Source organism: Myotis myotis, unplaced genomic scaffold (genome assembly GCF_014108235.1).
Source record: "Myotis myotis isolate mMyoMyo1 unplaced genomic scaffold, mMyoMyo1.p scaffold_m19_p_3, whole genome shotgun sequence".
Taxonomy (NCBI): domain Eukaryota; kingdom Metazoa; phylum Chordata; class Mammalia; order Chiroptera; family Vespertilionidae; genus Myotis; species Myotis myotis.
The window spans coordinates 118,213,917-118,231,092 of NW_023416335.1; the positions used below are offsets into that span (position 1 = coordinate 118,213,917).

Genomic DNA, 17,176 nt, shown 5'->3' on the forward strand with positions numbered 1-17,176 from the left:
GAGAGTATAAGATTCTCAATCTACATTTTTCATTAGGAAACAACCAAAAAAAAAAAAAAAATCCACTCCTTAAAGGCACATCTTGATCTACAAAGGATAGAATGACCCAAAGGATATGCTTGCCAGTTTATATGGAAAGCATATAAGGAGCTGGCCAATGATTGGTGAGGGAGGAACTATTTTGAAAACTGACTCTGAGGTTTTAAAAGCTCTGGTTCTGCTGTCAGTAAGAAAACAAGTGAAAAAAATTACAGAACTGCACTCAAATTGGTCACTGATCTAACCAGGGTCTACCACTTAGAATACAAAGTGAAAGAGACATATTGGAACTAAGATACCTTAGACATTTCCAAAATAAATTACTTAGTGACAAGAAATCCAACCTACTGCAAGTTTTCTTTGCCACAAGAACAAATTTGGGACTGTTTTTTAGAGAAACATTTAACGGAAAAGGGTGCTGGTAAGTGTCCACCACTGAAAAACCCATGGCTTCCCCATAGTTAACATGCTGTATGTATCCATCCAGGCAGGGAGATGAGAGCTAGAGCATATCCTTGTTTGCTCAGTTATCAGCTTTTGGAATGGACCCATTTGGCCATTACAGTCGAGCTATAATTTTGATAAACATCTGCAATTTGCCTGTAGGCATTGGCTTCTGCCCAGTATCTTAAAGCTTGATCGGTCCTGTCAGTGACCTCTCCTCCTAGGAGCGTCCCCTCCGAGGTTTGCCTAGCAGGCGATTGGCCAGATGAACCGTGGGAGCATGGGGAGCTTCCTTGCTGAACCAGTGACCTGAAAGTACCCAGCAGAAATGTCAGGGTGGGGCAGCCTCTGTGGATCTTAGGCGGGCCCTTCTTAAACCGAGGCAAGCGCAGCTGCCATCTGTGTCCCTCACGGCCAGCCTGGGGACACCTCTCCAGCTGGCGTGAGGTGGCCTCAGTCCACAGGGCTGTGTGCACTGAGCCACAGCATCTGCTGTCCCCAGAGTGCCACCCCCACGATGGCACAGACCTTACTTGCTTTCACAGGTACAGATTTAAGGTTGGTTTGTCTAAAGTAGGGGGAGAAAAAGTGTCTAAGATAGTCTTTAAAGCCCAGTAGTTTCAAAGTGCAACTTAGAGATGTCACTCAGAAGTGACATTTTTCCATGTCTACAACTTCCCTTTCAATTTGATTATCTTTTGAAATGAACTTTTTCATAAATGGAAAATATTTCCTGTCCAGCCAGTGTAGGTCAGTGGTTGAGCAGTGACGTATGAACAAGGAGGTCACGGTTTGATTCCGGTCAGGGCACATGCCTGGGTTGTGGGCTCAGTCCCCAGTGTGGGGTGTGCAGGAGGCAGCAGATTAATGATTCTCTTTCATCATTGATGTTTCTATCTCTCTCTCCCTCTCCCTTCTTCTCTGAAATCAATAAAAATATATTTTAAAAAAATAAAAAGTATTTCCTGTGTATGTGTTTATTTACTTTCCCCCACTTAGGAACCTCGTTTTGGTTTTAAAAGCAAGTTTATTCAACTGTATTATGAAGTCCTACCACTGGGAGATGATATAGGACATTAGGACATAAACAGTGGTATTTCATTCAGGAAATGCCCCCAGGATTCTGAAACCTTCTTTTAATGTGCCTTTGGTGTAGGTGATACCTCATCTGTGCTGATCCATGTAACAAATATATTTGATGCTGTATAATATATACATGTGCCCATTTGAATCTCCAGTCTGATGTACAGACAGGTAAAGCCATTATGACAGTGCAGGAGTGAAGTGTATACAGAGGGCAGACAAATCAGATCTGCAGGATCCCAAGACTCCCTGGACCTCCCTGTCGAGACTTGAAGGATGAATAGGAGTTAGATTCCATTTGTTGGTAAGGTGGATATATTCCAGGCTGAAGGGAAGAGTGTATGCAAAGGGCAGACACCAAAGAAAGAAGAGCACATTTGAGAAACCGAGCGTAGGATAGCCCAACAGAAACTGTCTTAGCCCATCCACGTGCTTATCAGATTAAAGACATCCTCCCTGTGCAGACTGAAGCCAGGCCAGCCGAGGGCCTGCTTCAGTATGCTACTCACTGCTGCTGCTCTCGTCGATGGAGTTATATCCTTATCCAGAGTCAGTGGTGAGGGCATGACCCCAAACCTGATTATGGCAGTTGTATTTATTATAACTACGGAGCTTATTAGCTATATAAACAAATTAAATGCAAGTATAAGACTAAAAAGAGACTCATGTCTATGAAAACTAAATTGAACACTTTGGAGAGATTCAATAAAAGTGAGTTGCTAAAAAAAGTATTTTCTGTCAAATTAGATGAGAATTGAGAGTTTCATAAATTGGAAAAATCAAAGAATCTGTACTCAGAATGCTTCACACTGTCTGTGGTTACTGCTGTATTTTAAAGAAGCTAGAACTGGAACTCATGCTTGACACATTCTGGGTGTGGCCTACGCAAGAGAGAACGCAGAATTCCAGTTAGTAAGTTTAGTATAGAGGTGTCTTTTTTGCTTAGCTGTGTTGTTTTTCTGACTTTTATAGCTGAAAATTTCCCATAAAATCTAGAACTAAATAAAAATATTTTTGGTTGGAATATTAAAAAAATTATTTTGGGTTTATTTTACTATATCTGAAAGCTCAACATGATTGTGTGTTAATTTTACTAAATATTTTTAATATGTTTTTATTGATTTCAGAAAGCGGAAGGGAGAGGGGGAGAGAGAGAGAGAGAAACATCAATGATGAGAGAGAATCATTGATCAGCTGTCTCTACGTGTCCCCTACTGAGTTAAGGATCGAGCCCACAACCCAGGCATGTGCCCTGACCTGGAATCAAACCATGACCTCTTGGTTCATGGGTTGATGCTCAGCCACTGAGCTACACCAGCTGGGCCTTTACTAAATATATTTGAAAGAAGCAGTAATGTTACGTATACATCAGAAAGTTCTATTCCTTGATGATGTAATATCCCAACATTTAGGAAGTGGGGGGAATTTAATCCTAAGTGTTTATGCCATTTCAACTTTGATTTTTAAAAATTAAGTAAATTGAATTATAAGAAATTACTGGAGCACATTTTTTGGAAAGTCTTGAAACAAAATTAATAAAGTTATTAAAAACACTTTAGGTTTAGATTTTACTTCAAAACAAAGAAAGGGTTTTTTCCCCCATTTTTGTTTAATTTATCTTCATTGTTGAAAGTATTACAGATGTCCTTTGTTTGATTTGATTTTTTTTTTTAAGGCATTAGCAGTACTGTCCTCACTAGACGTTCATTGGATAGTAACACAACCCTAAGAAAAGAATGGTTGATTTTTTTTCCCCCATTGACCCCCTCCACCCTGCACCCTCCCCTCCTAGGCCTACACCACTCCATTGTCTTTGTCCATGGGCTATGCATATATGTGATATAAGTTCCCTGGTAAATCATTCCCCCCTAACCCCCACCCCCAGTTTTTCTCCTTTACCTTAGTATTTTTTGTTGTTGATCCTACTTCTAATTTGTTAGAAACAACAAATTTACCAATAGTTCAGTTAAAAACAGTTCAGAACATATTTCTGTTTTTTTCCTCAGTATGTTTAATAGAATAATACGTTAAGAATACTTGATTGCTAGACCTAATGAGTTAGACAAGGAAGGGGACTCATACAATGATTCTGGCATTGTTCTATTGCAGTTATTGTTAAGAAAGTTAATTTTGTTATTAGCAGACCTTTGGGTCAAAAAAACACAGTTGAATCCCAATCTTCTCCTGACTAGCTCTGTAATCTTGGGTAAGTTACTTAACCTGAAAGTCTCAATGTCCTCTTTTGTCCTAGGAGATATTATGTTATACACCCACAGATAAGTGAGAATGACCTGGTACACAGTAAGCGTGCAGTAAATATTAGCTGCAATTACTACAAAGAACTAAAGGGAAGCATTAATTACACAGGGAGCAAGGGCAGTAGTGAGCAGTGAGCATGTTTACAGCCAGAGTTCTGAGTTACTTATTTAACTGCACTAACCACTTTAACCATAGATGAGTCACTTAATCTAATGAGTAAAAAGCCATAGAGCACCAGGAGTATATATAGAACAATAATCTGTTATTATTTTGTTACTATCCCAGTATAGGTTAAACAGATTTAAAATGCAGACACTGAGGTTATTAGGGGGATGGGGGGGATTTTCAACTGAATCTTTTCTTTTGATTCTCTTGACTCAAAATGTTTTTGAAATTATTTTAAACACACCATAAAACCTTCTTGTCTGATCTCTTATGCTTAGATTATCTTTTTCTGCATTAGATTTTCTTTCTTTTTTTGTTCATCTTTACCCGAGGATATTTTTTCCAGAGAGAGTGGAAAGGAGGAAGGGAGGTAGAAAGATAGATAGAGAAAGAGGGAGAGAGAGACACATCAATTGTTGCCTCCTACATGTGCCCCGACCGTGGCCGGGGATTGAACCTGCAACCTTTGGTGTGTGGGCTGATGATGCCTTAACCACTTAGAAACACCAGCCAGGGCTCTGCATTTGATTTCCAAAAGTTTTCTTTCAGTAATGGATCAGAGAAAATAGGAAATCAGATCTTACACCTTTATCACCTGTTACAAGTGATAGTAACAGAATTCTTGGGAAAGCCGGTTGAAGTATTGGTGACATAACTCTTTGATTGTCAGGTTTGGATGTCATGGGTCTGGCCTAGTTCTCTTCTCCCTTTCCCATGTCCCTTTATACTCCATTACCAAGAAGCATTGGCGTCGTCGGCTGTATTTATTTGTAAAACAAGATAATTCAGTTAGCTTGTCTTTAGGCAGGTACTTTGGTAAAAATGTTTTCCTAACTGCTAACACTGCACATTAAAATCACTCCCTTCTGTCTGTGCTGTTGAGATGAGCGTGGATCCCATAGTCAGGAATTTAGAAATTAGAAAGGGTTCTGTATATAGAAACAAGTATAACAAATAAAGTACTGAGCATTTTCCAGCAAACTCTTGACATTATTATCTTCTTACAGTTAACATATTCTCAGTTCTAAAACTTGTATTTGTTCTAATCTTTCTAAACTACTAGAGTCTTCAAAATATCATGCGTCTAATACTACATTCCAGAAATTGGATTTTAAAAGTCAGGGAAAGGAGAGCAAGAGATCTAAACAACTGGCAAACAGCCACCAAGTGCCCGTACTCTGTACATTTTACTTGCTTTACAAACAAGGGATCCAAGACTTAAAAATGTGCAGTAATTTTCTTCTCTCTATTAAGCAAGATTTAAGTCACAGTAGTGTAGCTGGTGTCCCAACCAGGTCAGACTGGCTCGAAAGCCTAGATTGGTTTCCACTGTCGAGGTGCTGTGCTTTTCTGTCACAAACCACAAAATTATTCCACCTATCTGCAAAAAGTATACTTGTTTGGCAGGTTTAAAGAAGATGCCTTCCTGAAACTAAAGTTATATGTCAGTTATATCTCATTTTTACAAAGATCACACCTTAACAATTGCCTTTTATTAAAACAAAGAAAGTGAAACTCATCTAATACCCATTTTGTTCTTGTTATGTTTGAAACATGCTCAGTCCTAAGGACCCGAAGACAAATAGATACAGGCAAGGTGAACTGCGTTCTAGGCCTTGAGGATGACAGCCATGTGTGCTCCCAGAGAGCAGGAAAAGCAGTGGTCCTATAATTACGGCAGCACCTGTCTTTTAAAAGATGACTTTATATTTGCTTTTGAACTTACCTAAAAGTTCTAGTCAGTGCCCAGGAATACTATCTTTTCTGGAATCATTTTTAGGGTGGTTGGGGCATGGGAAGGTGTAAAAATGATGGGAGAATGTACTGAAGCCAATGAGAACAAGTTTTCCATTATTTTCTGTGTTCATGTTCACATAACCCCAGGTTGAAAGAAATACCTTTGAAGATACAGAAAGAGGCACACATTCATCCTCTGGCTTCAAGTGCACACTGCATGGTTCTCACCCAGCGTGTCCTTGTAACCCTGCCCCATTTCCTGAGTGCTCTGTGATTGGGCCTTCCCCTTGTGGTAAGGCGCTTGGCTGCTGACTGAGGTTTCAGTAAGACATAAGTGGAGCCTGCCCAGCTGGTGTGGCTCAGTAGTTGAGCAACCACCTATGAACTAGGAGGTCATGGTTCGATTCCCTGTCAGGGCACATGCCCAGGTTGTGACTCAATCCCCAGTGTGTGTGTGTGTTGGGGGTGGGGGGCGCGGAGAGAAGGGGGATGCAGGAGGCAGCCAATCAATGATTCTCTGTCTCACCCTCTCCTTTCCTGTCTGAAATCAATAAAAATATATTTTTTAAAAAAAGACCTAAGTGGAGCCTGCCTTCCCCATACATGAGTAGGCAGTATTCTGAAACTGGGTGCAGTTGCACATCAATGTGTGCTAGAAAATGTTGTATGTTATGTCTGTGTTATATTTTTTCTGGAAAATAATGTAATTGTGACCTGTAAATTAATAATGCTTGTTTTTAATCCACTCTGGATACACAATTATTTATGCTAATGAACAAGGGAGCTTTGGTCTGAATAACTATAGCCAAGTCCTGTTAAGTAATCCCCCATTCCAGCCCCATATTGGCCATGGGGCAGCACATGAGTGTACATCAAACCCTTGCTATGTAACTCTTGATTCTGGGTAGTCGTGACATATAAGGGAACTTGGACTGGGGCTCAGTCCAGCCAAGGGTAAGGGAGACCCTTGATTCTTGGCTGATGTGATATCCATCCTTAAGCCCATTTTCTAAAATTGACAGTAGTGCTATGCCAAAGAGTAGGATTATTCCTGCTAACCTGTGCCTGTCCTATAGCCCTTGGCAGTGAGGCTGTGACCAAACCTAGTGGGGACATAAAGTTCCTAAGCTGATCATAGGTTAAGGACACCTCTGTACCACACAGAGAGGTTACTACTTTGGTGTGAAGCATTGGCAGCGGGGAAACTTTGGTTGATGAGCAGATAACCAATGCTAGGGATCTTTCTACATAAAGTAGCAAAGTGGTCATATGAAAAATTCCATACCACATTGTACTTAAAATAAGATGATAACAGAAATTCGGAGCTAAATGGAATTTTAATGACTACCTAGTCAATCTCAAGAAGCAGTCCTGGAGAGATAGGTCCAGTGGTTTGTGTTTGAGGCACCATTACTAACTTAACTCCCTGACAGTTTTAGGGTATTTCTTTCCATATGTATGTATGGAAACATATATAAGTCTTTGGGCCACTTTGCTGAAAATTTCTGTATCTATAGAATGAAAATGATCATAATATCTATTTGTTTTCAATTTTTATCCTGTCTGATTTCTAGATATTTGATATTAATATATAATTTGGATTTCTCCACTCTCCTTTGGGATTAATGCCTTTGCTTAATTCTTTCAGTGTTGCCAGTAAGCAATGATTGTGACTTCCCAGTCCTATCCAGGTAGTAGAGTGGTTGGTATCTTATCCAAGGAGAAGAGATTAGTGCATATGTTGGAGGGGGAGGGGTTTAAGACTTCAACTCTGCTTACGAATTTTGTTGCAGTTTTCTTACTGGCTCTCATCACTAAAAAGTTTTTTAAAAGCTCAAAGTCAAACCTTTGTAGCTTCTTCCAAAAATATCTTAGAAGGGTTGTTGGTTCGACATCCTTTGAGAAGTTGCCTCATTTAAATACAGTGTTTGTGTATTTACTTTTCCACTTTTTGTTTTGAGTGTACTGTAAAGTACATTTATTTAGTGAATGCCTTCGTTTTAAGATCTTAAAATCCAAAGGATCTTACTCTAGTGCCCTGATCCCATCTCTGGATTTAGAAAAAGTCCTTGGGAGACAAAGCTGTTCTCCTGTACCAGCTGCCAGTGAAAAGTGAAAGTAAGCAAACAAACCGTTGGGGTGAGACTAAGGAAATGTGGCAAAGTGATCTTTTTCTTCGTGAAAACTTGCAATTTTAACCAAAAAGGAGGAGGAGAAGAAGAAAGCAAGTAAAAGAAAACACTGGATTTTATTTGCCTCCTGTTGGAATTTAAGCTTTGTTAGAAAGGATACCCATCACAATTAATTCCCCCTTTCCACTGCTTTGTATCTCAATGTTCAGCATTTCACCTCTTCATCCTGAATTCTTCCCATTCATTCCACTGTCTTCATTAGCTTTTGACTTGATGAAAAAGTCTAGCAGCATTCAAGATGTTGCCTCAGAGCAAAGAGTTTTTTGACTTTCCTAGAACAACACTTCTGAAACAGGAATGTGCATTTGCATGCCGTAGATCAGTGATGACGAACCTTTTGAGCTCGGCATGTCAGCATTTTGAAAAACCCTAACTTAACTCTGGTGCCGTGTCACATATAGAATTTTTTTGATATTTGCAACCATAGTAAAACAAAGACGTATATTTTTGATATTTATTTTATATATTTAAATGCCATTTAACAAAGAAAAATCAACCAAAAAAATGAGTTCGCGTGTCACCTCTGACATGCATGTCATAGGTTCGCCATCACTGCCGTAGATCATATTAAAATGCAGCCTTGATTCCAGGGACCCAGGTGTGGCTTGAGAACCTTCACTTCTAACTAGCTCCCAGGTCGAGCCAGTGCTGCTGATCTGTGGACCACAGTCTGAGGAGCTACACCCTAAGACTTTCTTTGGGATAGTAATGTGTTATTATAAAAAGAGAGTATTTTGGCTAAATAAGATTGGGCAATTCTATCTTAAACAAGGTTACACAGATGTCATTATTTGGACTTCTTCAAGCCTTGTATATCCTGAGGATTTCCATGAGGTAGATGTAATATACAGTGGTTTTCAAACTTTTTTAAAAATAGCCTATTTTATTTTTTTAATATATATTTTTATTGATTTCAGAGAGGAAGGGAGAGGGAAAGATAGATATAAACATCAATGATGAGAGAGAATCATTGATTGGCTACCTCCTGCACGCCCCCTACTGGGGATTGAGCCTGCAACCCGGGCATGTGCCCTTGTCCAGAATCGAACCTGGGCCCCTTTAGTTCACAGGCTGACGCTCCGTCCACTGAGCCAAACCAGCTAGGGCTCAGACTTTTTTTATGGACCATATTATGCAACTAATACTCCACATAGGAAACTTTACCTTATGGAGAGTGGTCTACTCTGCAAACAATTTCAAGCAGTCTTTGGAGTATGTAATTTAATTACCACCTTTATTAAGAAAAGATATGCTCCTATCAAATGATCTAACCATTTAAAGAATTTGGCTCTTTTAAGTACTTTTTAAAAAATACTTGCAAAGGGAAGATTTGAAGGCAATCTGGTTTTGCAAATATGATTGTGTGCATGCGCACGCATTTGTTGTAGATTATTGAAGCCCTGAGTTCCCCTGAAAACCTCCCTCAGCTGGATTGAAGGGTGGGATGCACACAGTCAGTAGTAATAGCCACAATATTTAATGATAAGAAAAGCTTACAACATAGCACCTTGTCAACATAGATATTATAGCTAATAATAGCTTTGCCTGCTGAGTTCACGCTGTGAATTTTGTGGAAATTTACACATTATTATGGACCACGGGTTTTTCAGAGTAGCAGCAGCTTGATTGGTAACATTTATTAATCCCTAATGAAGTGTCAGTATTGTTCTAAATACTTTGTAATATGTTCTCAATAACCCGATAAGAGTCGTTGGTCATTCTAGAGATTGGAAACAACTACCTAGAGATTTGGAAACTTTCCCTTAAGTAGTTGTGGTAGAGTGGATTTTGAACCTAGCTGGTCTGACTCACTTCACAGCCCATTACAGTAAGGATGCATTTCCTAACTATTGGCACTATCTTTTTTAAATCAACATTTATTGAGGGATGACCATGTGATCACTACTTTGCATATATTATCTCATTGTTCGCCAAGTTCCTGTCATGAACAAATTGAAGGAAACACAGTTGGTTAACAATTGTTTTACAACATAAAGACTTGCTCATTGTAGATAACTTGGAAAATACCAAAAAGTGTAAAGGAAATAAATAATTCATGTTATCTGGAGAAAACTTCTTTTAGGAAAAAAAGCAAAAACAATTTATTCATTATAGAGCATACAGGGTGTCCCCCAAAAATGTATACACACTTCAAAAGCTGATAGCTCACTTTTGAAAATGAAGTGTATTTTAATAAACACTGCTTTATAATTATTCAAAGTGTGTGCATACATTTTGGGGGGATACCCTATATATACTTCATATAGTAAATGATATACCTATCATTTTCACACAGTAAAAGGTACACATTCACATACACATTTTTAAACAAAATTCCTCGTTTAAAGTGATTTCATAAATTAACAGTTAACATAATGCAATATCATAACTCACATTTTTGTCATGCCATACATAGTGTGCAATCCCAACTTCATTTTTGAACTTAGCAACCTCTCTGGTATTTTTCTCCAGTAAACAGATACCTTTTTTAAAGCTTTCTGAAAATCTAACTGGGGCTTTGGGATTGTAGTGAAAAGCAGCAAACGCATTCCTTCCACCTTCACGGAGGGTTGTTGACTGCACCTGATACGCTGTGAGAGTGTGTGGGTTTGGCATGTGCAAGTTTGCCTTAGTTTAGAATTTCCTCCCTGGCGTCCGGAGATGTCTGGAGCCGCCAGCCTCGGAGTTGCAGAGCGGTGAGCGCTCAGCAGGCTGTAGCTGGCGTGGTCACGGGGAGCCAGCGTCAAAGCTGTGAATAAGCAATTTCTGCAGTTCCAGAGCGAGAGCCTGTGTGATTCTTGGGATGCTCAGTCATACCCCAGCCCTGCTCTGAGTGAGGCTGTTTTTCAAGAAGAAGGATGGTAGCTAGAGGAGAAATAGCAAGATTTTGGAGTCTGGAAAGCCTTCACATGGGTATGTGTGCAGAGAAAGAATTGTTTTGTTGTTGATTTGACTCTTTCCTTTCTGAGTTGCAGTGCTGTCTGCCTTTGCTGCTGCTTGTCAGAGGTGTGCGTGTTTGAAAACTCATTTGTCCTAGTCCAGTGCCCTGAGCATAGTTTTAGTTGTAGACGTAGTAAAGCAAAGACATTGATTCTGTTTATGGCAGAGCAGTTAGAAGGATATAGAGAATAATAATCAAGAATGGATCTGGTTTTTATTGTGCTGGTTTTTGCTTCTGTTACATGGAGTTTCTTTGTACAAGAGTTTTCTGTCGGGTTCTGTAAAAATGTGTCTTGCTATTCTGGGGTGGGTAAGGTTACGGCTATGGATTGATTTTTGAGAAATACTGTTTTCATTTATTCCATGGTTTCCACAATATTTTTGTGAGTATTGTCATTTATGCTAATTTCTATTTAAATGTGAAAGAAATGTGGTACTCTCCTCACACTAGGGTGTTGTAAATTGCAATCCATGTTCTTTAAAAAAAGTAAAAAAAAAAAAACACAGAAAAAACACTGAAAGGACTTTAGCTGACTGCTGCACATGGGTACAATATATGCTTTAAAGAGTCTTGCCTCTGTTTTTGCCTTAAATCAATGCCAATAACTCACTGAGTGCATGAGAACTGTAGCTGACAGCTTGAAGACAGCCTGGGCCTTGCCAGAGCAGTCTAGTTGGTAGTTTGTGCTTCTTCCTTGTTGTGATTGGTTTTCTGTGCTGGCTGAGAACAGACAGGGATGTGGTTATGGCTTCTATATCTGGCAGATTAAAAAAAAAAAAACAAGACCAGCCTGCACTCCATTTCACTAACCAAAAGTTAGAAAAAGAGAACAAAGTTGCCCAGTGATGTCTGCGTTCAGAACATACGCCTGCTTACAGAGTGGCTGTGCTTGTGGACTTGAGTAACTGGGTACGATGGCCCCAGTGTCCATCACGTGTCCCAGTGTCGTGGAGGAGTATGGGCTCATCTTGAGTCTGATGGGAGTAGCTGTGTTTATTCCAGCCAAGTGAGCAAGCCAGTGCGGGGGTGAGCAAAGGCGGCCAGGCAGTCAGTGATGGTAGCCCCGCCATCCTGCTCCTCCCCCAGCATTCCTTCACTCCCAGGGCATGATTCCCGTTCTTTCCACACCAGGCACAGGCCGAGGGAAGCCTGGCCTAGCCTCTGGCTCTGAGTGGCATGATCTCGGAGCTAGGACCCAGCACGTCAGAAGCTGCTGTGCAAAGCTGTGCACCCTCCCCCTCACCAGTACCATCAGGGCTCCTGCGATCAGGCCCTGCCATCGTAAGTGCCTCTGTTCCCTTGATGAGCCTGGCTGGGAGGAAGGAGCTCACTGCTTCTCTGACTTGGAAGACCGGTTCAGTCTATTCCTGAGACTAGGTGTACGTGTATGAAATGGAAATGAACCCTGGCCGGTGTGGCTAGTTTGGTTGGAGCATCATCCCATGCACCGAAGGGTCATGGGTTCAATTCCTGGTCAGGACACATGCCCAGTTTGTGGGTTCAATCCCTGGTCAGGGCGAATATGAGAAGCAATCAACCCATCGATGTTTCTCTCTCTCCCTTCCTCCTTCCATCTCCCTTTTCTAGTATCCCTGTCCCTCTCTCCCTCTTCCTTCCTCTCTCTCTAAAAATCAATGGAAACATATCTTCTAGTGAGGATTTTTTAAGAAATGGAAATGACAGCAAAATTCCAGAACAGGAGGAAGCAGAGCTACTGACTGAGGGGCTCTCAAGCCATTGTGCTCCCAGGAGACAGTGGAGGGAAGACCGGGGGTGGATGCCTGACCAGGGCTCATGGCCCAGACCCTCCTGCCTTTCCGAGGCCCTGAATACCCATTTTACAGGCCTGTGTGATACAAGTCTAGGACAGGTTTTGGCTTTAACTTGAGAAGAGGGAAAATTATTTGTAGGTAATTTAAAATAAAACTACACCATTTATAGAAACAAAACATATTTTCAGGCTTGATGTAAATTAAGCTCAGTCATGAGATAACTTACTCCTCTCACTGTTTTGGGCAGCAGAAGTCAGCAGCGACCCTAAGGTGAGCACAGATGGAGGGAATTATGTCCAGGAGGCCCTTAGACATGATAAAAGTTATTAGTGAAGGCAGCAAGTCCACTTCTAGGATCCTTATTTTTGATGTTTAAAAGATTCAAAAGTACTGTATGGAAAGTGATTTGAAATCTATATTAGGCATGATCGTGACTTTTCTGGCTGTCCTTTTAAATTCTAGAGTGTGAAAGATGTTCCACTCTTTAATTCAGCCACTAACCCTGACTGACACGCAAGTTCTTATCCCTGAGAGCATCGGCGTTGGGCTTGGATATTAGGAGTTAGACCAGGGGTGGGCAAACTTTTTGACTCGTGGGCCACAATGGGTTCTTAAACTGGACTCAGAAGAAGGAGCTGCGGCCGTGTTTCCCGACGTTGTCATGTTAACACTGCTGCTGGTGAAGGAGCGGAGGGGAGAGCAAGAGAACCCTCCACTCTTTCGGCTTCGAGGGCCGGATAGAACAGCCGAACGGGCCGAATCCGGCCCGCAGGCCATAGTTTGCCCACAGCTGAGTTAGACACATAAACAGCTAGTGAGAATATTTTAGTTCAGCAGCTAACATATAATAGCAACATAATTGTGGTAAATGTTTTTAAAGAGCTAAGTCCACCATACTTCTAGGACATTAAAAACAGATCATGACCACAGGGGATCGGGGAAAAACAGAGGAGAGCTGAGAAATCTCAGATCCCATCTCAAGAAGTGATGGCTAGACTGGGAGGGGGAGTTGGGATTGATCACCTGTTTGGGGTGGGGAAGTGGCTCCAGGTGGAGAGGTAGCATGGACAAAAGGATTTTGTCCTTTTGGTTAATACTAGGAACTCAGTGGCACACATGCAGCTAAAGCAGAGGTTTTCAGCCAATGAGATCAGAATCCGTTGCCTTCCAACTTGTGGCTTGCTGCGGGGACAGGCAAAAATATGAACATGTCCTAGAATGCGTTTGAGCAGATAGGTTTAAGTGTAGTCTGAAGTTCCCATGCTTAGCCAGGCATCAGAAACCTGGGAGAACTTTTGAAAATATATTCTCAGCAAACTTCCTCTCTTTGCCTCCCCTCCCCTCCCCTCCCCTCCCCTCCCCTCCCCTCCCCTCCCCTCCCCTCCCCTCCCCTCCCCTCCCCTCCCCTCCCCTCCTCTCACCTCCCCATCTCCCTCAAGAACCTAATTCCCTTGTCCATGGGGGGTAGGGGGCAGGAATCTTTGTTTTTCTAAACGTGCCAGGAATCTTTGTTTTTCTAAACGTGCCGCATGTGATTGGAGGCCATCAGTCCTGGAAGTGGTGTAGCATGTTTGCCATTGAAGATCACCCTCCTGTGACCGGTTCGTTCCCTCCGTGTGTATCGCCATGGCTTGGGAGTCCCCGTGATGATCAGGGTGTGGGCTCATAGTTTCAGCCCAGACAGCAGTGGCCTTGTGAAAGCTGCTCGCCGCCCTGAGCACCAGCTGCCTGCCTTCTGCCTGCGTTTGCCATTTCCGTTTGAAGATGGGAAGCGAGAATGAATGGCTTATCTCAAACTTGAGGAAGTCTGTCAGCAGGTTTTCTAAAAGAAAGGCATGTTTTTAACAGATTATTCTAAGTGTGGGAATTTCCCTGCAGTCAGTCTAGATTTAGTGAGGGAAATCCCCATGGAGGAGCTGCAGGGATGGGGAGAGTGCTGCTCTGAGGTCATTAGTGTTGGCGATGGCTTGGGCCCTTCATGACAGTAGCCAACATCCGTATTGCCTTCCTGCCGACTGCCTGATTGTGAAGTCCAGGGTGCCAGTTCTTACCTTCCTTTCATTTTACAGAACCCTTCCACACCCACCCTGCCACATGAGGCAGGTAAGACAGTGGCGTTTTCCTCAGTTACAAATGAGAAAGCAGTACCTCAGGGAGGTCAGGGCCTCTTCCAACTCGCCTCCCTGGGGCCCAAACCAAGGGCTTTGAAGTCCAGTGCTTTTGAAATTTTGTCACTCTGAACAAAAGCCCTTAAAATGAGCAAAAATAAACCAAACAAGAAAGAGACCTGTTGTATGTCCTGAGAAAAACTCCCACCAGGACATGAGTTGAGGGCCTGTTTTTTCTATGGGCATAACTCCTATAGGAAGTCCTTATACTTTGGCACGTGTTATATTATAGTTGTCCATTGTTGGTGATATTTGATATTTCCTGTCATAAAAATTCACCTTCATAATCAGTTGTCAAGTTTTGTCCCTTCACAAATCTCAGTTCAGACAGAAGGATGTTAAGTCTTCTGAGGAGTGTGGGAGCTATTTATTGCTGGCCTTATTAAAAAATGTAAACAATCTCTGATTGTATTTGCAACAGTGCCGTTGACTGAAAGACTGGCCTATCTTCTCTGGATCGGCATTTCTCACCAGGGCTGGAAATGTGGGCGGGCACCTGCTCATGCTGCACCTGCAGCCTGGGAAGTGATCAGGTCATTTAGGGAATAATGAAAAGTACTGAGTTTGGAGGTGAGAGGAGAACTGAGGGCTGAATCTTCAGACAGGACTGTGTGGAGCAGGAGGCTGGTAGGATAGATGGTGCCACACAAAGAAGGTGCCCAAATACAGTGTCTAGGAGACCCGACACGGCAGCCTTCCTGGAATACTGTTAAGTATGATGACTAAACAAGAATGTTAAAAATTCACTTTTTACAAATTTAGAATATCTATATATATAAAAGCCAAGTGACCGGAACGACAGAATGACCGGTTTCTATGATGCGCACTGTGGCGGCTGACTGGTCTGATCGGGGGCCCTGATCGCCCCCACCCCAACTTCTCATGGCCCCTCCTCCCACCAGCACGGCCCCAATTGGCCCCCATTGGTGTGGGCTGGCTAGAACCCACCCATGCACAAATTCGTGCACTGGGCCTCTAGTTTATACATATATATATATATATATATATATATATATATATATATCTACCTATGAAGAAGGTGCATTGTCTCAGAACTGTCCATAGCCAGAAATATGTGCTAAAAATCCATATGCAGAACTTTTAGATGATAAAAGATGTTCTCACTGGGCATGACTACAGCTTGTCTGCCCTCTTATCATTATGGAATTTGGGGTTTTAAACATGATTTCAGTTTGCAATAGTCTTTGCTCCATGTTTACAGGGCCATTTTCTTTTTTCCCCAAAATATATAACACTTTGTAATACTTTCAACAATAATTCTTTATTACTTTTTAAACTTTTTTATAATTTTATATATTATTGTCTAAAGTTTTACGTACGTCTCCCTTTTCCCAATTGACACCCCCTCCCCCAGCCATTCTTACCCCAGGCAAGCCCCCACCGCCCCAATAATTCTTTATTATTGAAAGTATTACATATGTTCCCTTTTTTCCCCCATTGACCCCCTTCAGGTCCTCCCCTGTGTCCCAAGCCTCAGAACCCCATTGTCTACGTCCATGGGTTATGCATATATGCATACAAGGTCTTTGGTTGATTATCTCCCACCACCCTCCCCCACTTTCCCTCTGAGATTCCTCACTCTGTTCCATGCTTCCGTGTCTCTGGATCCACTCCGTTCATCAGTTAATTTTGTTACTTAGATTGCACATATGAATGAGATTATTGTCTTTCTCTGACTGACTCATTTTCACTTAGCATGATACCCTCCAGGTCCCTCCATACTGCATAGTAGTCCATGGTATAAATGTTCCACAGCTTTTTTATCCACTCATCTATGGGCACTTGGGTTGTTTCCAGATCTTAGCTATTGTAAATTGTGCTGCTATGAACATAGGGGTGCATACATTCTTTCTGATTGTGCTTTGGGTTTCATAGGATATATTCCAAGAAGTGGGATCACTGGGTCAAATGGAAGTTTCATATTTAATTTTTTAAGGAAATTCCATACTGTTTTCCATAATGGCTGCACCAGTCTGCATTCCCTCCAGCAGTGTACTAGGGTTCCTTTTCTCTACATCCTTGCCAGCACTTGTCATTTGTTGATTTGTTGATGGTAGCCATTCTGACAGGTGTGAGGTGATCCTTCATTGTTGTTTTCATTTGCATCTTTCTGATGACCATTGACTTTGAGCATTTTTTTCTTATGTCTCTTGGCCATCTGTATGTCCTCTTTGGAGAAGTGTCTATTTAGGTCCTTTGCCCATTCTTTAAATTGGATTGTTTGTCTTCCTTCTCTGAAGTTGTATGAGTTCCTTATATAGTTTGGATATTAACCCTTTATTAGATGTATCATTGCCAAATATGCTCTCCCATAGAGTGGGCTCCCTTTTCATTTTGTTGATGGTTTCTTTTGCT

General features: G+C 41.6%; 1 protein-coding gene and 1 non-coding gene across 5 annotated transcripts in view; one reads left to right on the forward strand and one right to left on the reverse strand.

The window, feature by feature from the left end:
- SPATA13 (spermatogenesis associated 13) overlaps nucleotides 1–17,176 on the forward strand; it is a 91,073-nt gene that overhangs the window by 47,541 nt on the left and 26,356 nt on the right. The window contains exon 1 of one of the 4 annotated variants that reach the window (XM_036299665.1): nucleotides 10,582–10,832. The exons of the other annotated variants lie outside the window; for them this stretch is intronic. Coding sequence (XP_036155558.1) covers nucleotides 10,778–10,832 — 55 coding nt within the window. The 5' untranslated portion in view covers nucleotides 10,582–10,777. Of the gene's footprint in view, nucleotides 1–10,581; nucleotides 10,833–17,176 lie in introns of those variants that run through there. 4 annotated transcript variants of the gene reach the window in all.
- On the reverse strand, nucleotides 3,191–3,307 carry LOC118652391. Its single transcript, XR_004966623.1, has one exon. It is a non-coding gene; the product is annotated as a U4atac minor spliceosomal RNA (small nuclear RNA).